The 19,816-nt window shown below is 38.0% G+C and overlaps 4 protein-coding genes across 5 annotated transcripts; 2 read left to right on the top strand and 2 right to left on the bottom strand.

The window, feature by feature from the left end:
- Window positions 1-2,416: 2,416 nt before the first annotated feature.
- Window positions 2,417-2,966, bottom strand: LOC121968556 (auxin-responsive protein SAUR32-like). The gene has a single exon (XM_042518877.1). It carries the CDS (start codon window positions 2,948-2,950, stop codon window positions 2,546-2,548), a length of 405 nt encoding a protein of 134 aa, XP_042374811.1. The 5' UTR covers window positions 2,951-2,966; the 3' UTR covers window positions 2,417-2,545.
- A 1,878-nt stretch (window positions 2,967-4,844) lies between these two features.
- LOC121967430 lies at window positions 4,845-6,759 on the top strand. The gene is made up of 5 exons (XM_042517650.1): window positions 4,845-4,953; window positions 5,798-6,012; window positions 6,096-6,244; window positions 6,314-6,397; window positions 6,581-6,759. Coding segments are annotated over exons 1-5 (510 nt in total). The 5' UTR covers window positions 4,845-4,892; the 3' UTR covers window positions 6,582-6,759.
- A 333-nt stretch (window positions 6,760-7,092) lies between these two features.
- LOC121967429 lies at window positions 7,093-12,181 on the bottom strand. Of its 2 annotated transcripts, XM_042517649.1 has the most exons (6): window positions 11,025-11,908; window positions 10,866-10,936; window positions 10,503-10,786; window positions 10,281-10,370; window positions 7,675-8,045; window positions 7,093-7,586 (listed from the first exon to the last, which is right to left on the bottom strand). In XM_042517649.1, the coding sequence occupies exons 2-6, from the start codon at window positions 10,885-10,887 to the stop codon at window positions 7,322-7,324; spliced, it is 1,032 nt and encodes a 343-aa protein (XP_042373583.1). In that variant the 5' UTR covers window positions 10,888-10,936; window positions 11,025-11,908; the 3' UTR covers window positions 7,093-7,321. The 2 variants fall into 2 exon arrangements, with proteins under 2 accessions (XP_042373583.1, XP_042373582.1); XM_042517648.1 differs by lacking the exons at window positions 10,866-10,936; window positions 11,025-11,908 and adding an exon at window positions 11,937-12,181.
- An 85-nt stretch (window positions 12,182-12,266) lies between these two features.
- On the top strand, window positions 12,267-15,667 carry LOC121967431 (bet1-like SNARE 1-1). The gene is made up of 6 exons (XM_042517651.1): window positions 12,267-12,398; window positions 12,799-12,868; window positions 13,445-13,592; window positions 15,065-15,121; window positions 15,198-15,257; window positions 15,332-15,667. The coding sequence occupies exons 2-6, from the start codon at window positions 12,855-12,857 to the stop codon at window positions 15,419-15,421; spliced, it is 369 nt and encodes a 122-aa protein (XP_042373585.1). The 5' UTR covers window positions 12,267-12,398; window positions 12,799-12,854; the 3' UTR covers window positions 15,422-15,667.
- The last annotated feature ends 4,149 nt before the right edge of the window (window positions 15,668-19,816 follow it).

The following is a 19,816-nucleotide window of genomic DNA, read 5'->3' as shown; positions in this document are numbered from 1 at the left end:
CAAGTCATTGTATTCATGTTCTGCATAGGTTGAATAATGGTGATTGATTTCATATTGTGTCTGATGGTTTCCCTAATTCAGGATGCACCTACACATTGTGATCCATCTAGGGAGTTCACCTTTCAGATTACCGAAAAAAAAGGAAAAGGAGAAATGAAAAATCCAGGAGTCTCTACTTATGAGAAGGAGCTAACTGAAAAGGCATCAAATGCCTCCTTTCATCATGTATCTCCGAATTCTCAATTCCATGAATCTTTTGTGAAGGATCCCCAAAGACGAGAAACAATATCAGGTTTGGGTTATGAGAATGCTAATTACCTTGAAAGAAAAACTCAAGAGCATTATGGTGGTGAAAGTTCAGCGTCATGGCATAGAAGATCGGCATATGAGACTATGTTTAAAGGGCCAGAGGTGATAAAAGATAAGCATAACATTTTATTTGGAAACTGTGCAAAGACTCCCATTCAATGGTCAGACGATGAGTTGGATTTCCTATGGCTTGGTGTGAGACGGCATGGACAGAATAACTGGAATACCATCTTGACAGATACAAATCTCTGCTTCTTGAAATCAAGAGTGGCAGAGGATTTGGCTGAGCAATGGGCCAAAGAACGAAAAAAGATTATTAATGAGGTGTTTTATGAGCCAAGAAAGTTTACTAGGCCAGTCCATCCACCGTCTACATTCGCTACAAAAAGTGCAGCAAACAGTCACTACTATGGGAGCAATATTTTACCAACAAACTCAGAATTTACACAATGCAATGGAGAAACTAGAAGATCGATGGGAGATATACTCATTCGGAGTATGAACAATTTCAGTTGCACCAGTCCCAATCCATCAAACGTGACTATAGCCGAACCTATTTCTTTCAGACCTCCTCCTGGCCCTTTTCTTGCTGGCAATCTAATAAGATCTGGCTATCCAATGGCAGGAATCGGGCAGCAGCTGAATAGATTCACATTACCGAACCAGTCTTATCCTTTCAGGTCATCTAATTGGTGTCAAAATTCAGTTGAAACCCCAGCATGGAGAAATCAATGTCCTCCAAGTGTTCCAGATTGGTTTGTTAATACATTTAAAAAATACCAAGAGAATTCAGAATCTCCATCTGCATCATGTTTTCGTCAATATATGCCTAAGAATGAGGGGCCAATGTCTTCTTTTCCCAAATATGGCAATCCATCTGTTCCGCCTAATAACTCTCATGGTCACGGACTACTGAAAAGGAAGAACTTGGCCTATGGTGACCCCGACAGCAGCACAACAATTCAGTATATGCCTATGAAAGAGTGGCAAACCTCTTCTTTTCTGAACCATGGGGATCCACCTGCTCCACCTAATAATTCTCAAGGCCGTGGACTATTGAAAAGGATGAGCATGGTCTCTGGTGACTGCGGTGGCAGCATGAAGATGCACGGAAATGTAGTATCGCCAGATGAAGTGCAGATGCGAAATGGATCATCATCCATGTTCCCCGGTATCGGGTTGACTTTTAAAAATCCTGCACTGAGTGATTCAGGTAGAGGTCTGAATGATAGTTTAAACTTAAGTTTGAAATGTTCTGCAACAGCTGAACCAAGTGAAGCATCAACTGAGGATACTCTATCAGATTCAGGCGACAAGACGAGGTAACTAGTTATACGAGTGTGAAATCAATAGAAGGCTTTTCTTGTGTATGTATCTATGTTTTTATGTCTGAACTTTTCAAGATAAATGTTAAAAAACTGTTGTAATTCAAACTTCTTTAACTTGTTGAGCTGACAATTAGAAAATTTTCAAAATTGATAGTATTTAAAGAAATTGCTACATGTGGTTCTGACTTCTGATGCTAATGATTTCCTTTGTTTAGCATATTCACAATTTTAGGAGAAAACTTCCCTGATAACGAAAAAGAAACTTAATTCATTCCTCTAGGCAATGATTAGTTCATGAACATATCATAGGCAACACATAAGTAGTGTGACGGATCGAACGGACAACATTTGCAATATCAACACGAGTAATTGATCACAGAAGTAGAAAACAAGTTCAAGTTAACTTCTACTCTTGTTCAGAAATGTAGAATAATGAATATTTATGTTTCTTAATAGAAGATGCTCTATCAGTCGTATATTGACAATATAACCTACACATTAACCCCAATATTTGTTAATGTCAACACAACTAATGCAATCACACCAGTAGAGATAAGTGCAACAACTACACAAATCACAAAGTAATTATCTACTCTGTTAGGTGCACTATAACACTAATAACCACAATGCGAAGTTTGATGACTGTCATTTATGCACAACCTTATTCAATGATAAATTAATTCTCAAACCTAGAGAGCATGGTTTTGATATTATGAAGCAGGGACCATAATCTTCAAATTCGGATACCTGAAACAAAAAGAGAAGCAACTAACTAGTCATGATTGAAACTCTCTTCTTAACTAACTTTCGTTTAAGGTTCTACAACTAATCTCCACACCTGACTGTCCAATTCTATCCAAACATAAACAAAGAACAAAAACAACACATACACAATACAAATAAAACCACTAATAATTCTTAATCTCCTTAATGATTCTCTCCAACTCTGAAGGCTTGCAGGGAACAGCAAGGGCTCCCACTTGCTGAAATCCAAACTCCTCCTCTGCCAACTCCAGCAGCCTCAGAAACACAGGGTTTGATAGGCATCTGAGTGAGGCCACAAACCTTGTTGCCTTCTCATTCCACACTGCCACGACTGCAAACTCCCCCTTCTTCACATCCTCTGGCACCTTCACTGCTGATGAAGATGAAGAAGTTTCTCTACTGCTGCTCCTTGGCCAGGACATGGCCTTGGCTGTAGTTTTGAGCACACCTTTCCCCATGCCACCAAACTTTTGAGCTTCAGGTACCTCCTGTGTTGTTTCAGCATACCTGAAGTGAGCACATATATAGCATTTTGTGTTGCAGTCCATGTCATGAGAGATAGGCATGCCCTGGCCATGTCTGACTCGAAGACCAAAGGGCATGTCCCTTATATAGAATTCAGTGTTGCAGTCCATGTCATGAGAGATATGCATATCCTGGCCTTGTCTGACTTGAAGAACAAAGGGGTCCTTGCACTTTTTTTTTTGTTTGTTTTTTCTGTTGGATGCCTGATTTGATTGCTTTGTAGGTATGTTTGTGTTGCCTGGAACAGCAAGGAAGCATGCCTAACTAGGGTCTGCACGTGGAAGGTTAAATCAATGATGTGGACTAGTGACTTATTATAAGGTGGATGATAGATTACTGAGGTCAAATGTGGATGTTGCATAACTGTCACTAAGGATCTATGACTGCTCTTTGTTAGGTTGGTTACTGTTTTTGGCAAGTGAGAAGAGGCATCATGGTTAGCACAGGTGTTGGGGAGAGGACAAAAAAAAAAAAAACAACTCCTCGAGGGGTATTATGTAGAATGATAGGGTTTGCTTCAAACTAGTCGGTATCTAGTGTTATAATTAGGTTTTTTAGCTTGTTGATGTGAAGTAGGATTAGATATTGATTCTGTTGATTAGAACACAAATGTCAGAAACAATCATCTAAAGACATGTTGATTCAACAAAAAAATAAACATCAAAAAGTCATAATTTTGGGGGAAAGCAGCGAAAGAAAATATCCGTGATGATCAAAACTATCAAATATCAACTAAATAGATGTTTTAAATAGTCTAAAAATCCTAATGACGCAAAAGACAAAAATAACTCTATTACAATGACAAAAATTGTTTGAAGCCTTTGAAAAGACTTTAAACAATATTTGTTTAAGCCAAAGATCGGGCGGTTACAGGATACACCTGGTAATAAATGTAGATTTAATATATTGTGTCTTTCATGGTTCAATCCAAATTAAAAGTTATTGTCTCTCAAAATGTAAAGTTATTGTCTCTCAAAATGTAGAATCGTAGGATCATAGAATCGTACCTGATCCCACCGATGATGCACAATCTCAACGATCCTACTCTTATTCCACTACAAAATCCCGATATCAATTGATTTTGGATCGATTTAGTACTTCCAAATTATAGGATCGTACGATCCCGTTCCTGGTTTTGCAAATCATGGTTGAGATATTGAACTTGACTGGACTGAACTCATAAGGACCTAACGCAGCCTGTTTAGTTACAACAAAAGCAATTTACTTAGGAGGAGAAATAATTTAAGTTAATATCAAGGGTTTATTGGTTACTTATCCCCATAATACAACATAACAAGGTCTTAAGAAATTAAGTGGATCTCTTCTCTTGTGGTAAACAGGATGCAAGAGTAAATTAATCATCAATAATTAATATACTAGTTATAATTTCCAATAATTATAGATAAATTACAATTTTCAGTTAGAAAATATCATAGCTTCACCTGATTGGTCTATTAATTGGATCCCCTAATCTATCAGCTCTAGCGTATCTATTGATTGGATCCGCCCCAAATCTATCAAAACTCCTGGGAAAATTTTGATTTTGTACCCTCTAGTTTATGTATATATATTTATTTGTGAAAGAAAATGAATCAAATTTAAATTAAACAGATTTTTATTACTAAATTTAAGTTTTATAAATAAATTCTCAGAAAATTAAGCTGTCCAGTAACAATTTTAATTATAGAATAAACACCGAGTTATTCATTAAAACGATTCTTTTATTTGATTTAGATTACAAATATCTAACTAAAAATTGTCTTAATTTATCCCAATTCATTTTTTTTAAAAAAATAAATGATGGACATTTCTCTCAATCGGTAAGTTCAAAAGGTGAATACCCAAGTAGCATTATGGAAAATAGGTAACTTACAAGGGGCAACTTGAAATTTTCTCAAAATCCTCATATACCTTCCCCAAAGCAAAATCTTATCGACACACCGACGAACTCTACTGCATTGGGAGATGGAGCTCATTCCACTCCGAGCTACACCACCAACACCAAGTTTTCCAAGCTCCAAAAGAGGTATATACATATATTACTTATACTTCAATTTCTTCTGAATTTTATCTTAGTTTTTGAACATGAAAAATCTTCAAATTTCTAGATGTTGTTTTTTAAATTCTTCCTCTTTTCTTTAGGGTTTTGGTTCTCTGGACTCTGTGTGTTTTCTTGGTCTCAGAAGCTTCTGATGTTAAATTTCTATATGTTGACATTAAAATCCTCTTCTTTTCTTTCATTTTTGGATCTTTATATCATTTGGTTATATTTTGACATTTAATAATATATGCAGAAATCTTGAGAAAAATCAGAATTTTCTTTTCTGAAGCAAGCAAAGAGCGATGGTGATTTTGCTTTTCTGCATTATTTTTCTTCTTTTGTTGAGATTATTAATGCATGATTTGAACTGGACTAAGAACGGAGTTCTAACTGTTCTTTCTCCAAGAAGGTGAGCTAGAAGTGGTTTTGTTTCAGATAACTGATAACATGGATTTAAAGATCCCTAAATAGCTTTGAGTTACATGGATTGACGACGACGAGGATATTGTTCGTGTTTGTGCACATTGTGCTGTTCTTGTTCCTATTTGACATACAAGATTTGGTGATGATAAGGATATTAATTGAGTTTGAGCACATTCTGAAGTATATACCCGCCTGTATTATTATTTGCGACTTATAGGATTTGATGATGGTGATGATATTTTTTCGAGTTTGAGCACATTGTGCCATTCTTGCTCCTATTTGACATGCTATTGAAGTATATACCCACTTATTGAAGTATATAAGCTCCTGTATTATTATTTGTGACTTGCACGAATTGATGATAATGATATTAAAGTGTCCTCGACTATAATGTTGTCTGAAACAGCTATAGCTTTGCACTGCAAGATCCAAACTGCAAATGAAGCTCGCTTTGCTAACTTGTTAAAGTTCAAGCCTTGTGAAACCGAAAGGCAACGAAATCAGCACCTTGGGCTCTCTGCATTACCCGAAACCGCTGCATTGGTTGTAATCGCTGCTGTGGCTGTGGGTACTGCAGCATCACTCCTCGCAAGAACAACAAAAGCTAGTGAAACTGTCATTGTACATTCTCGAATTGCATGCACCACAGGTTTTACTCTTTTGCACTAGATGTCGACTAGCTAACTTTCTCCGACTAGATGTAGAATGCTTCCAGAGCTTGCGAAGATTGCGGCGGTTCGGGTATCTGCACGGAATGCAACGGGGAAGGATTCGTGCTCAAGAAATTGTCTGACCAAAGTGCTGAAAGAGCTAGATTGACCGCGAAGAACATGGCCACCCGATACACTGCGGGGTATGCTTGACGTTTGTTCACACAGTCAAGATGATCTATTGTACTAACTAAAGAATTTTGGTTTTTCAGACTTCCAAAGAAGTGGAGTTATTGTTCAAAGTGCTCCTCAACTAGATCTTGCAGTGCTTGTGGAGGGACCGGAAAGATAAACTGGTAAGGTTACTACGCTAAGGGGATTTCGACAATATTTTTCTTTAATTTTTTTTCAATGGAAAAACTTTAGATACAATACAATAAAATAAATAATAAAATTTAGAGATGGATACTTGTTGATGGTAAAAATACTCTGTTTTGTTATGACTTATTTGCAATTAAATTTTGCTACCTTGTCTACAGATTCAACCATGCCTCCATGGTTCAAGTGAGGAAAGGAACTCAGTTAATGTTTTCAGGGATAATATAGTCTCATTGATGTTCACTAAATTCATGGATAAAAGCTAGAAATATTTTTGTTGCCAAGTGTTGTATTGTTGTTTTGTAGCTAATGACATTGATGAGTGTGTTTGTGAACTTCACCTCTGTTGAACTTAAAACTGGCTGGCGAGCCGCACCAATAGTTTGGGTCTACAGGTGTTTGCAAAGGTGGTGGTGTGTGAAGTAACCCCTCGGTCGCGGAGTGATAGATGGGAGATAGCCGCAGCATGGTCGTAGCTGGGGCCTGAGGGGAGATAGCTGCTGTTGACATTAGCGCCGGAGTTAGGAGGTAGGAGATACAAGGGGGGAGCTTCAGGAAATGTGATTCAAAATCTCATGTGGAAGAGCTTGAGGTCCAATTCCTTTATGAGACAATATTGAGACTGCTCATCAAATGACTAACTCTACAGCAGACTAGACAACAATTCTAGTTGTTGATATTAATAAACGAAGTTCTAATATTGAGAATTTTCATCCGACTGTAATTCAACAACAAACTAGGCTGTGTATCTCTCGATCCATTAGATTCTGAGCTAAGTTTATATAGAACTGACAGTGTAATCACCAAAGCTTTGGACGTACAATTACATTGCCACCTCATTTTCTCCGAAATGAGGGATCACATTTTGGTTTCATATCGACTTTCTGATGCCATCGATAATGTTAACCTAGCCACTGTTGGGCACGTCGCTCACCACTGCCTCCAACAGCATGTCGAATGCTGATCTTCTCATTTGCGTACTTCTCCTGGAGCCACTCAAATGCATTCATGTCGAGTTTACCGGTCACCGATTTGCCCTGTTTTCTTCTGATGTGCTGTTCCCTAATGGAAGCCCATAGCTTCTCGATCGCATCTCTTTGTTGAGATGTGAATCTGTCTATGTTATCGAAAGCATGCTTAACCAATATATCGATTACTGTTTGACACCTGTTATGCAACGAGGGCAAGGTATCAGCACAAGCCAATGAAGGGATTGTATAGGAAGCAAAGAACAGAACAGTAGACCAAGTATTACCAAGGAACTTTATAGCGCCGAGCAGCAGTGTCCAAACATAATAATAAGACCTCTCTTTGAGATTTAATGAATCTCTTGTGTTCACCGTCGTCGGAAGCTTTTCTGCTTAAACTTAATGCATCTTTTGTCTTGGGTTGTTCGTCTTTCTTGGATTTACTTGGAAGCAGACTATCTAATCCAAATGGATCAGAAGCATTGTTGTCAGTTTCAGTGAGGGCATCCGATGACGTAGCCTCATGTTCAGCTGTGTCCTTGCCAACTGTGTTGTTCTCCGCTAGTGCTAATGCTGCGGCTTCTTCGTTATCATCATCTGCGGTAGCTTGAGGGAGGCTAGAAATGGCTTCTTTGATCTTGCCAGCTGCTTTTGAATACTAAGAATTATGACTTGTCAGTTATAATGTAGGTAAACCAAGAAAAAGAAAGATTCTTAAAGTTAACATGCCTACTATACTTTCAAAATACACAGATTAGCAAATATGTTCTGATGTGAACAAATCTACAAAATGCAAGCATAGACTTTTAGTGAATAAAGAAAGCAAGTTGGCACGCTGTTGTTAAAAGGTCTAGTAGTTCTATTGTTTTGCAACTTTTTTACATAATCATGTAAGTAAGTTTCCGAAATTACTAAATCGCGTAGGTTAATTTTAAAATTATCAAATCACGTATTCACTTCCTGATTTACCTCTAATCAATCGAATAAAAAAAAATTAGTCGAATTGATTTTTGTTTGAAAATTAGTTGATTGATTTTTAACACTAATAGAATTGATTTCTCTCGGTGCCGAATTTTCAAGCAAATCAGTCGGCTGATAATGAAAATCAGTTGAATCGATTTACTTCTATATCAAAGTCAATTTTGGATAAAACCGGTTGATGGATCAAACGATTTCGGATTAACATGAAAGTATGAAACTAGTTCCTATGTGTTCAGCTAGTTGTCCTGATTATATTCATGCTCTCAAATGTCATTGTGACCCAATATATTGAAAACAGTGATTTTTTAAATATGAATTGAATTTTTCAAATACATTTGTGTTCAAAAAATCTTGTATATTGCTCTCAATATATCTTATCAAATTGACATTTGAGGGCATGGATATAATTAAAAGTAGACGAATACATAAGAGCTAATTTAATGTCAATCCGAGGTCATTTGGTTTATAAGCCCGTTTTGGACAAAACCTACTGGACCAATATATGTCATATTAATATGAAATTATTTCCTATGTGTTCGTTTAATTTTCTTAATTATATCCATGCCCTTAAATGTCAATTTGATCTAATACATTGAGAGCAATGATTTTTTTAAATACAGACGTGTTTGAAAAATCTAATTTGTGTTAAAAAATCACTACTCTCAATATATTGGATCAAATTGATGATGGACCTAGACAATTTAGAATGACATGAAACTAGTTCCTATATGTTCGGCTAGTTCTCCTGATTATATTCATGCTCTCAAACGTTAATTTGACACAATATAATGAAAGTAGTGATTTTTTGAACACGAATGTGTTTGAAAAATTCAATTCGTGTTAAAAAAATCAGTGCTCTCAATATATTGAGTCAAATTGATATTTGAATGCATGAATATAATCAGGTGAAATAGAGAAATACATAAGAGATAGTTTCATGTCAATCCGAAAATGTTTGGTCCATAGGTTTGGACCAAAGACCTCGGATTGATATAAAACTAGCTTCTATGTGTTCGTCTACTTCTTCTGATTATATTCATGTCCTCCAACATTAATTTGATTTAATATATTGAGAGCAGTGATTTTTTTGAACATAAATTGAATTTTTTGAACACATTCGTGTTTAAAAATTCACCGTTCTCAATATATTGGGTCAAATAAATGTTTAAAGGCATGGATATAATCAGGAGAACTAGTCGAACACATAAGAACTAGTTTTATGTCAATCCGAGGTTGCATGGTTCATCAACTGATTTAACCCAAAATCAACTTTGATACAGAAGCAAATCGATTTGACTAATTTTTATTATCAGTCGACTGATTTGCTCAAAATTTCAACACAAAGAGAAATCGATTCGACTAGTGTTAAAAAAATCAATCGATTGATTTTTAAATAGAAATTAATTCGATTGATTTTTTTTATCAATCGACTGATTAGAGATAAAACGGAAAGTGGATACGTGATTTGGTAATTTTGAAACTAACCTACGTGATTTGATAATTTCGGAAACTTACCTACGTGGTTCGATAAAAAGCTAATAGATTTGAGCTTACTTTACCACATCTTGACCATGGCAGTCATATTTTGGTTGGGAGGGCGCCATCGGCCTTAGTTTTTTCTTATTGGCTACTAGCCTGCCTCCTTTTTCTGGCAATGAGAATCAATAGACAATAACTCAGACCGACAACTAACTCTAATCTAATGTCCTCATCCCTTAGGGAACTACAAAATAGATCAAATGCTATCCTTTCATGGGAAAATCAAGAACAACATTGTGGGTTTGTCTTCGTAAAAATAACTCATGAAAACATCAAGAATAACTTTCCCAATATTTTTTGAACTCAGACAACACATGAAATTGAATGGAGTTTAATGCAACACTACATAAATTTGTAGTTTAGAAATGCATACCACAAAACTATCATCAGTATAGAGATCATTAGCAACAACTGCCCGCAAAGTCCATGTCGCCAGCTGATTTCTCTGCTGTTTATTGAAAACCTGCAGTTAATAAGAAAATTAATAACATGAATTCAACCAGAGAACAAGTGTATCGAGCATCAACATAAAACAAGGAAACTGTCGTAAACTCTTTTTCCAATAAAAACAGGATTGTCCTCAATATTAACTTACATCTGCAACATCTTGAACTGCTGAAAATAAGGCTTGATAATCCATTCTCAATGAGGGCTCATTACAAACTAATGGAGAAGACATTGCAGCTTCCAGAATATCAAAAAACTGATTGCTAGTTCCTGGCTTGACACTTCCGGCTTGGATTAATTGCATGGCAAGTTTTGATGCCTTGCCAAATTTTGCACGATTTTTTATATGTGAAGCTATTTTGTGCATCGCCTGCGTCACTTGTGCTTCAGTCGCATCCACACTTGTTTTGAACCTTAAACGTTTCTGGGGTGCTGCATATGTAGAGTTTGATTCAAAAGGTTGCAAGTAATAAAAAAGTTAGTATTGTCAGTGACAAAAAAATGAAATTACCACAGCCATAACCATCAAGCATTGACCACTTATTTGGGTAGTCTTTACAGATCCTTATTCATCTATCCTCCCTAAAGGAAACAACAAAGCAAGGTTTAAAATCTTGTTCCATGCTGGGGTCCCATCTGGAAAGAGATACCAATGGTGCTGATTGCATACCAAAGTGGTGCAACTCGGCATTGATCAGGAGGAACCAAGGAAGAAAAAGAAGAAATGGGAGAGGAACCTCACAGAAGATCGCACCAATTATCTCCAGCTCGTAGAAGTTTTGCTAGGTCCTCATAAAAAGCCTTGAGGAAGTTTCTCGGCGGAACCCCAGCTTGCAAAAGGCGAGAACAGAATCCTAGTTCACTGAATCTACGTGCAAGTAGTGATGCTCAAGGGAGCCTCATGAGCCAAGACATTTAATATCGTTTGTATGGACTATTTTCACATGCTGGATGGCAAGTAGAACAGAACGACTCGAAAAGTTAACCATAGAACAAGTTCTTCCTCTGAAACTAACCACAATGTGAAAATTTTCCAAATTTGGGGCATGATGATACTTCCAGCACCATTACACGGACACTTAAACTATAGGTACTAAACTCAATGAAACTTTAGCGAGCTTTGAAGTAGATAATAGAGTTTATATTCAATAACTTATGGATTGATAATAGTCAAAAAGTTTTTATATTGCAACTCTGACATTCTAGTTATCACTATAACATAGTTCAATACTTCTAAAGTGTTCCATGTCCCAAAACCGAATATGGAACCTTCATACTCGTACACAAATTGATATAAAATTATAAAGATAAATTGATGTGAACAAGGAAAATCAAAGCTGCGAGGCACAATCACATTGACAGTCCATCACTAAAATGAAAAAAAAAAAAGTTAATTGGACCAAGTTATTTAGCAATTAGTCAATTAGTGGGGCCTCGTGGACAATCGAACCAGAAGAAACCCTAATCGCCGAAATAAGAGAAATTACAATCACAGCTACTGAATCAGGCAGGAAGACGAATACGAAAAGGAGATACAGAGAACAAAAAGAAATCAAATTTATGAATAAGGACGTCGACGCACCTTGGTCATGGGAATCTGAGGGTTTGTCTCGCTTGAGGGCGCTTTTGAGGATAGGCGCAGGAGCTGGCGGCGGAGGCGGCGGTGAATCCCTCTCAATCGGGGAGGGTGAACGCTTCTCCGGCGGCGGAGAAGGGGCACTGGAGGGAGGAGGCAAGCCCTGGAATAGATCGTCCGCCATTAACAATCGAGGAAGAAGGAATCGAAGGAAGGAGTCGCTCTTGGTCCTCTCGGTTTATCTGTGTCTGAGAAGTTTTTTACTTTGCCCCCTATAATTTGTAACATAATAACACTTGAAGCTTTGCAATTATTGAAACACTATGAACGGTAAGATCACCACCGACACTTATCGTACGGCCATAATAAAAAGGGAGGAAATTATATCTTCCCCTTCGTCTCTCTCGCAATCGATCTCGGTCGAAACCCTCGAAAGAATCGTGACACGAAGATTGCCGACGCGATCGAGTAAGATCCGTTCCTTTCTATCAATTTAGGTTATATTCACCCAATTCGAACGCTTTTGAATTTGAATCGACCTAGGGTTTTTGATTGGGCGAATTGTTGTGAGATCCGAAGATTTTTCTCGTTTCTCCTGCATTTTATCAGTTAAATGGCGTCAATTTTCGTATGTTTCTGTGCGCTGTTTTTTTTTTTTTTTGTTTTTTTGGCAATATTGTATTCTTTCAAAATGTTCGATTTGATTCCGTCCTCTATTTTTCTTGTGCTAATCTTTCTTTCGGGTTCTGCATTCGCTGATTCTGTGGTGAGGTTTGTAAACTTTGTTGTGTGATTGGATATTTGGATCGATTTTCATTCTGTTTTGGAACCCTTACTGAATACATACGCTTTCTGAAATACTGTGCAGAGGAGAATTCTGAGGGAAGACTGAGGAAAAAAAGATCGTCGTAATCTAGCGTAGCCATGAACTCCAGAAGGTTAGTCATGACCTGTCTCTGTGCCTGCTTATGATCAACACGAGAATTTAGCTTTTGTTTCATCCTCTGATTTGTTCTTTTAGTTGCTCAAGTGTGTTTTAGTGTTGCATGAGCACACGATCCTTTTTCCTGGGAAGAGAAGAAACAAATAGAAAAAAACGATAGGAAACCATGTTTGTGCCAAATATTTGGGGTCAGCTTCATGGATTTTACCCCTTGATTGAACTGTATGCAGGGTTTATTTCATGTACCAGCTACAGCTTCAAAATTATGAGGATAAGTCCTGGAAAATTTAACATTTGTGTTACTTTTTTTTTATTTGAATTGCTTCTGCAGTTCTCAATATGTTTTGAGGTTCCTTGTTACATAATTCCTTTGATTGCATTATTGCATATTCATGCCATCTGTTGTGTTGCAAACCTACTAATCATTATATTTCTAGGACATAAGCTATGTTTGTTCAAGTACTAGTTACTATTTTTGTATTATAAAATTTTTCTTGAACCTTAAAAGTATCTGATGTCTTTTATATTATGTTCATCATATTTGATTATTCTGACACTCATCCAATTATAGGGACTATCGAGGTACTAGAGCTGCGCTTTTTGATGGAATTGAAGAAGGTGGCATCCGAGCTTCACAATTTTCATCTCATGAAATTTCTGAGCATGATAATGATGTGGCTATTGAAGGTCTACAAGATAGAGTCAGCATATTGAAGAGGGTAAGTACAAGATAGTAATTCAAGTGTAATAAGCAGACAAATGATGCAAAAGAAAATTTGAGGCTGATCTTTTTGTTTCTCAAATAGTTGCTAAGTTGGTTACTCTTTTCAAGGTGCGACTAGTGAACTATTAGAGCAACAAGTGAGACTACTGAATGATAGGTAACTGATGGTAAGTGGTAGATACGAATCATACAGACAGAAGCAAGAGAAGTTTCTCGAGCAATATATTAACTGAGTTTTCATGATCCTTTAGGACTGCTTAAATTGAAGAGTCGATAAATGATGGGTTGAGAAGGTGTAACAGCCTTGTTTATCTTATATCTCTGCAACATCGAAAAAATCTCTCTTCCAACTGAGAAATTTCTCTGGCTATGAATTGACCTAGTTTCTGAGTTTATTTAGGACTGCTGAAAATTGAGCTGATATGATAGATACCTACATTTTGAAATGGGCATCAGAATAGCTTTGGAAAGTTGTCAAACATGAAGCTTGTAATATAAATTTTCAAAATTATGTCATTAGGAATGATAATATACACTTGGGTGTAGGATCAGCTGGTCAGGGTTGGAAACATGGATGATTGGCAGGAATGCCAAGCCTCTCTACTACCAAGGTGGCATTGGGCTTGAAAAGCTTTTAATGTGGTACTCTTACAACGACCATACAGATCAGAATTCAACTTTCTTAACTACTAACCTTACACTAACACGAAAACTGATCCATGCACAATTAGAGTTGTAAACAAGCCGAGTTGAGCTGAGCTTTGGGGTGTTCAAGCTTGTTTGATAAGGTAACCGAGCCGAGCCAAGTTTAAAATGAACCAAGCTTTTGAAATGATTGTTCAAGCTTGGCTTAGTTTATTTTTTATGAGCTTGAGCTTGTTTGAAGCTTGGCTTGAGTTTGGTTCGTTTAAATGTTATCGAACTCTCAATTCAAGCTTGGCTTGAGCTTGATTCGAGCTGGGCTTGAGCTTGGTTCGTTTAGATGTTATCGTGCTCTCAATTCAAGCTTGTTTCATTGTTTGGAACTTTTAGTTGTTTGATTGGTTATTGAGCTTGATAATTTAAACTTATTTATTTAACATATTGAAAAAAGTTTTATTAATAAATATGGTTTGTGAATATTATTCATGAACGTTGTTCACGAATGTTAATGAGTTAAACACATATGTATTCAAGCTTGTTTGTTTAGTTTAACGAGCTGTTCAAGTTTGTTTGTTTAGTTTGTTTGTTTAGTTAATCTTGTGTATATTGAACGAACATCAAGTTTGTTTACAAACGCTTGGTTCATTTACAGTCCTATGCACAATTTAAGTGGATGACACATAAATCTTTCTCTACTATTTGACTCATTAGATGACTGGACCATAAGACAAAGTTAGCCATACCTTGTCTCAATTTGATTCTTGTGCCTAGATTCATGTTGACACTTAGCAACTGCTTATGATATCATTCGATGCTCTTTTACAGTTGACAGGTGATATACATGAAGAGGTTGAGAGTCACAACAGAGTCCTGGATCACATGGTATATAATCATTCGTGTAATTTCCCTCCCTCCCTCAATTCATTTTTATCACCGCTAATGTATGTCAATATTTCAGGGCAGTGACATGGATTCGTCAAGGGGAATTCTTTCTGGAACAGTGGATCGCTTCAAGCTGGTAAGCAAGCACAAAAATTTATTAACTTCAGTGACTCCAGTATCCAAAATTCCAAGCTCCTTTTTGTATGTTAGGTTTTTGAGACTAAATCAAGCCGTCGAACGGCGACCCTCATCGCCTCTTTTGTGGCTCTCTTCTTGCTCATCTATTTCCTGACCAAATAAGTAGCTGCCCGAATCCTTGTCTGGAGTATGAAAGCACATCTTCGTCTGCCTGGACACTCGCAATGTCATATATAGTTTTGTGCAATATCATCTACAAACATGTCAAAATGCAAAAGATTTAGTTGCTGTTCATGGAGTGTGCTTATTGTTTTCTGTGGCTAAGATGGTGCACTGTGTATGCTCCTATGGTGTCACATAATAGCTAAAACTGCTTTAAATGGTGTGCTTAAGATTTGCATTCTTGTATACCTACTCGGGGGTCCTTGCACGTAGAATATATGCATGTTCCTTTATAGGATGGCACTAAAGCATCACCAAGTAATTTTGTTATGAGGCTTTGAATGTCACTATGGTTCTGTTAATCGATTGACTGAGTTCATTGTGTTGTGCACTTGGGTGACCACTGGGTAAGCACTACTTGTCTAGCTCGATCATGTTCCAATATGCATCCAAACTCTCACAACCCTATAACTAATCACCTTGGGTTTGAAAGAAAGCAATATATATATATATATATATATATATATATATATATATATATATAATTAAGATATTTAACTTTTTGAATTAACTAATTAATTTTGAAGATGATCAAATGATCAATTTGTTTTAGGGAAGTAATCAGGGGCAATTTGTAAATGTATATGTAGCATGCATGACATGCAATATATACAAAATTGGTGGTTCCAATGGACCTAGTGAGGTGATGTTTATCTGGTTGTTCCGATGGGTCTGCCTTGATGAGCCTTACGTCCAATGGAACCGACATAATAAACAAGACTAGCAAAAACTTTAGTCTCGACTTGGGCGAGTTGAGGTCATTTTATGGTGAAATATTGAAACATAATAATGGAAGGGGCAGGGGCCATCCAATTTTATATCCTCACTCATCCCAGCCTCACTCACCCATTTTTTTTATATCGATCATAAAATTAACCATGAAAATAAAAAAATTTAATCATTTGCTATGGAAATATATATATATCCATCTCTAGTTGTTGAACCTGTAAACACTACAATACATCTTTGATTTTTATTGCACATGTACAAATTTGCAATATTTACACCAAACCGAATAACATTTACATCAACGTTATAATAGTCAACGTCATAATACAAATATTTATCCAAAATATTCATAAAGAGTTATGTTCTAAAACTAACACAGCCAAATGTCAAGCAATTATAATCACATCACACATTTTAGAAAGTTTAATACCGTCGTACAATTTCAAAAATCCAAAATAATTAAACAGTTGTAACTTGGGAATCAAAAAGTAAGTTTTTTTACATGTCGTTTATTGCATTAGCTGATGGGGTGAACATACTTGTTATATTAGAAGTAAGTAATTTGATCATCTCTTACATTTTGATCAACCCCACTTAAACACATTAACAAATTTAGTACTAAGTCTTGGTCTCTTTGTAGAAAACCATTGTCAAACATTAAGATATAAACTTGAACATCTACTTACACTTGCTTTGCAACAACAAAAATTAACAGCCGAAGTTTTAAAAAATCTTGACTACTTAAAAAGTTCAAAAATTGTAAAATCAATAACAGAACTAGTTACTCATCAACTTTTACTACAATCAAAAGACTACAACAAAACACAATTAAATGAACAATTAGATAAAATTACTCGTTTATTAGAAGAACTAAAATATAAATGAACAAATTAAAATATAAAAATACATATTATGATGATGCTGTAGAATATACAAGACAATTTTTCACCACTAAAGAAGACGGTTATTGTCATATTACTTTGCCCGATAAAGGAGATCAAATTCAGATACAACAAAATAATATCATTTTAGCTCTTCTTACTTCTCTTCATTATCGTTTAACTTTGATTGAATCAAAACTACTTCAAATAGACAATCAACTTGCTGGTAACTTTGGAGCTAGCAAAGTAAAAGAAGAATTTGTAAAATTAATAGAGATCTTAGTAACCTATCCTTAGGAAAACATCTTCCTAAAACACCACCAGTCACTTCTAAATTTTTAACATACAAAGTCAATGAGTCTGACAAAAACTGAGTCTTTCTCTGGATCATCTAGAGCTGTTAGATCCATGGAAGCAAATACTTCTTCTTCTTGGTTAGATACCCTAACTAGAAGAAATAGTACTTCTACTTTAGGCCCTCTTCGCCTAGAGGAAGTTATAGATGTGGACAAAGATCTGACAATCTTCTTAAATGAACAATTAAATGCCTTAAATCTAAAAAAACTTTACAGTCAAGGAATCTTAAATTTCTCCACCTCTGTCTATAGACATCATAGACAAGAAGCTCTTCATCTTCCAGATGGAGGAGAAGTAAAACTAGGCCTTATGACTGAGGAGGCCGCTAAAAGTTTGTATCTAAGAAAACATAATAATATACATCTTGGATTGATTGTATTTGGCCTCAGAGGCTTAACTCGAGCCAAATTAGGAGGAAAAGTTTTAGTAGTATTACATGATACTCGCTTTTCTGACACTGAAAAAGCCATCATAGGACTTATTGAGGTAGATATGAATGTTAATTTAGGCATTACGTACTTATGCCCTAATTTTAATATGACTATACGTGATTTTGAAAACATATACAAATTCACATCCAAGCTAAAAGGGTATTGATCCGGCGGTAAGAATGCGGGGCCCACCTTCTGAAGGGTCCCAACCTAAGGACGGATGGAGGGCTGGCCAAGCGGGTAATGGTCCGAGCGGAGCTAGAGATAACTCATCCATGGGCTTCGGTTTCCGACGCCAAGGCAGGAAGACCGAAGGGCCGAGCGGAAGTCCGCTCGGCTGGGACCGAAGGGCCGATCGGGTGGTCCATTCGGCCAGGATAGGGGCGAGGGTATAAAGGTGGCCGAGCGGCCTATGTGCTCAGCTCGGGATATGGGATATCAACAGAAGGATGATTAGGCCGTACACAAGATCGCACGATGGAGGATCTTGCCGTCACATCATGGAAAGGTTGATACAGTAGCAGTATGGTCTCATGGACGTCTGCCTGACAGATCCATATTTGGGCATGGCCCTTCTGACAGACCCATACCTGGGCATGGTCAAAGGCAGGTGGTTGCTTCGACTGGCGCGCCCAGGCTTCTTCGAGAGGTCTATATAAGGCCTCCATTTCTTCACGGGAGGTAAGGAGAAAAATCTTCATCTTGAGGCCACCTATTCGTTATTCCTCGCCTAACTTGAGCGTCGGAGGGCCGTCGCCGGGACACCCCTCCCGGCTCGGTTTCCCTGCAGGTTCGCCGGAGCGCTCGAGGATCTAGCAGGGAGCGCTACGTGCCCAGTGTCCGTTGACTCTTGGTTCGGACAGGATCAAATTGGCGCCGTCTGTGGGAACGCACCTGCATCCGAACAAGAACGATGGACGAGGCTGGACGACAACACACGGTGGCGCTTTCGACGGAAGAACTCGAAGCTCTAGTCGAGATAAGGGCCGCCAAACTTGTGGAACAAAAACAGAAAGCAGCGGCCGAACGGCCGCGTCGCATTCCACCGGGCCTTATTTCGCACCCCTGAAGCCGCGCCAGCTCGGAGAGATAGAGGCTCTTCTTCAGACGAAATGCCAAGGTGGGATGACAGAAAAGGGAAAGCTCCCCGGGCGGACTCATCTCCCGAGCGGATCAATCGCCAATTCTCGGAGGCTATTCTACGAGACCCTCTACCCAAGCACTACGTGCCTCCGACGATCGGCGAGTACAACGGAACAACGGACCCGGATGATCATCTGGGTAAGTTTGATAACACAGCTACACTCCATCAATATACAGACGGAGTAAAGTGTCGCATTTTCCTTACGACTCTCTCGGGATCGGCTCAACGGTGGTTTCGGAGGCTGCCGGACGGATCCATCGCTAGCTTTAAGGACTTCCGAACGACCTTCCTCCACCACTTCGCTAGCAGTCGGCGTTATCAGAAGACAAGTGTCAGCTTGTTCGCCATCAAACAAGAGCCGAGAGAATCGCTTCGAGCTTACATTCAGCGGTTCAACCAAGTGGCGATGGATATCCCAACAGCCACATCGGAGACGATGATGAATGCCTTCACGCAAGGCCTTGTAGATGGGGACTTCTTCCGGTCGCTCATCCGAAAGCCGCCCCGAGATTATGATCACATGCTGCATCGGGCCAACGAATACATAAATGTGGAAGAAGCGCAAGCCGCTCGGAAAAAGGAAACTCCAACCGAGCGGGCACCTGTTCAGGCCGAGCGGAAACAGCATGCCGCTCAGCAGCCACCACGAGGACCGAGGGCCGAAGCAATCCGATCCCCCCACACCAGATCGCACGTACAAGAAGTGGCTGCCGCTCGGCCCAAACCAAAGAAGAGGTGGACCCCTATGTTCTGCTCCTTCCACCAGACGGATACGCATAACACGAGGGATTGT

Source organism: Zingiber officinale, chromosome 3B (assembly GCF_018446385.1).
Source record: "Zingiber officinale cultivar Zhangliang chromosome 3B, Zo_v1.1, whole genome shotgun sequence".
In the NCBI taxonomy this organism is placed as follows: Eukaryota; Viridiplantae; Streptophyta; class Magnoliopsida; order Zingiberales; family Zingiberaceae; genus Zingiber; species Zingiber officinale.
This window is presented reverse-complemented; position numbering and strand designations above follow the sequence as displayed.

Bases quoted from the DNA above. Each gene is read 5' to 3' on its own strand.
- LOC121968556 (XM_042518877.1), bottom strand. From the start codon at position 2,950: ATGGACTGCAACACAAAATGCTATATATGTGCTCACTTCAGGTATGCT.
- LOC121967430 (XM_042517650.1), top strand. From the start codon at position 4,893: ATGGAGCTCATTCCACTCCGAGCTACACCACCAACACCAAGTTTTCCA. The intron at 4,954-5,797 runs GTATATACATAT...TGTCTGAAACAG, and splicing joins TTTTCCAAGCTCCAAAAGAG to CTATAGCTTTGCACTGCAAG. The intron at 6,013-6,095 runs GTACATTCTCGA...GACTAGATGTAG, and splicing joins AAGCTAGTGAAACTGTCATT to AATGCTTCCAGAGCTTGCGA.
- LOC121967429 (XM_042517648.1), bottom strand. From the start codon at position 12,114: ATGGCGGACGATCTATTCCAGGGCTTGCCTCCTCCCTCCAGTGCCCCT. The intron at 10,371-10,502 runs GTAAGTTAATAT...TATTAACTGCAG, and splicing joins CAGTTCAAGATGTTGCAGAT to GTTTTCAATAAACAGCAGAG. The intron at 8,046-10,280 runs GTATGCATTTCT...CATAATTCTTAG, and splicing joins ATACTGATGATAGTTTTGTG to TATTCAAAAGCAGCTGGCAA.
- LOC121967431 (XM_042517651.1), top strand. The intron at 15,122-15,197 runs GTATATAATCAT...TCAATATTTCAG, and splicing joins ACAGAGTCCTGGATCACATG to GGCAGTGACATGGATTCGTC. The intron at 15,258-15,331 runs GTAAGCAAGCAC...TTTGTATGTTAG, and splicing joins CAGTGGATCGCTTCAAGCTG to GTTTTTGAGACTAAATCAAG.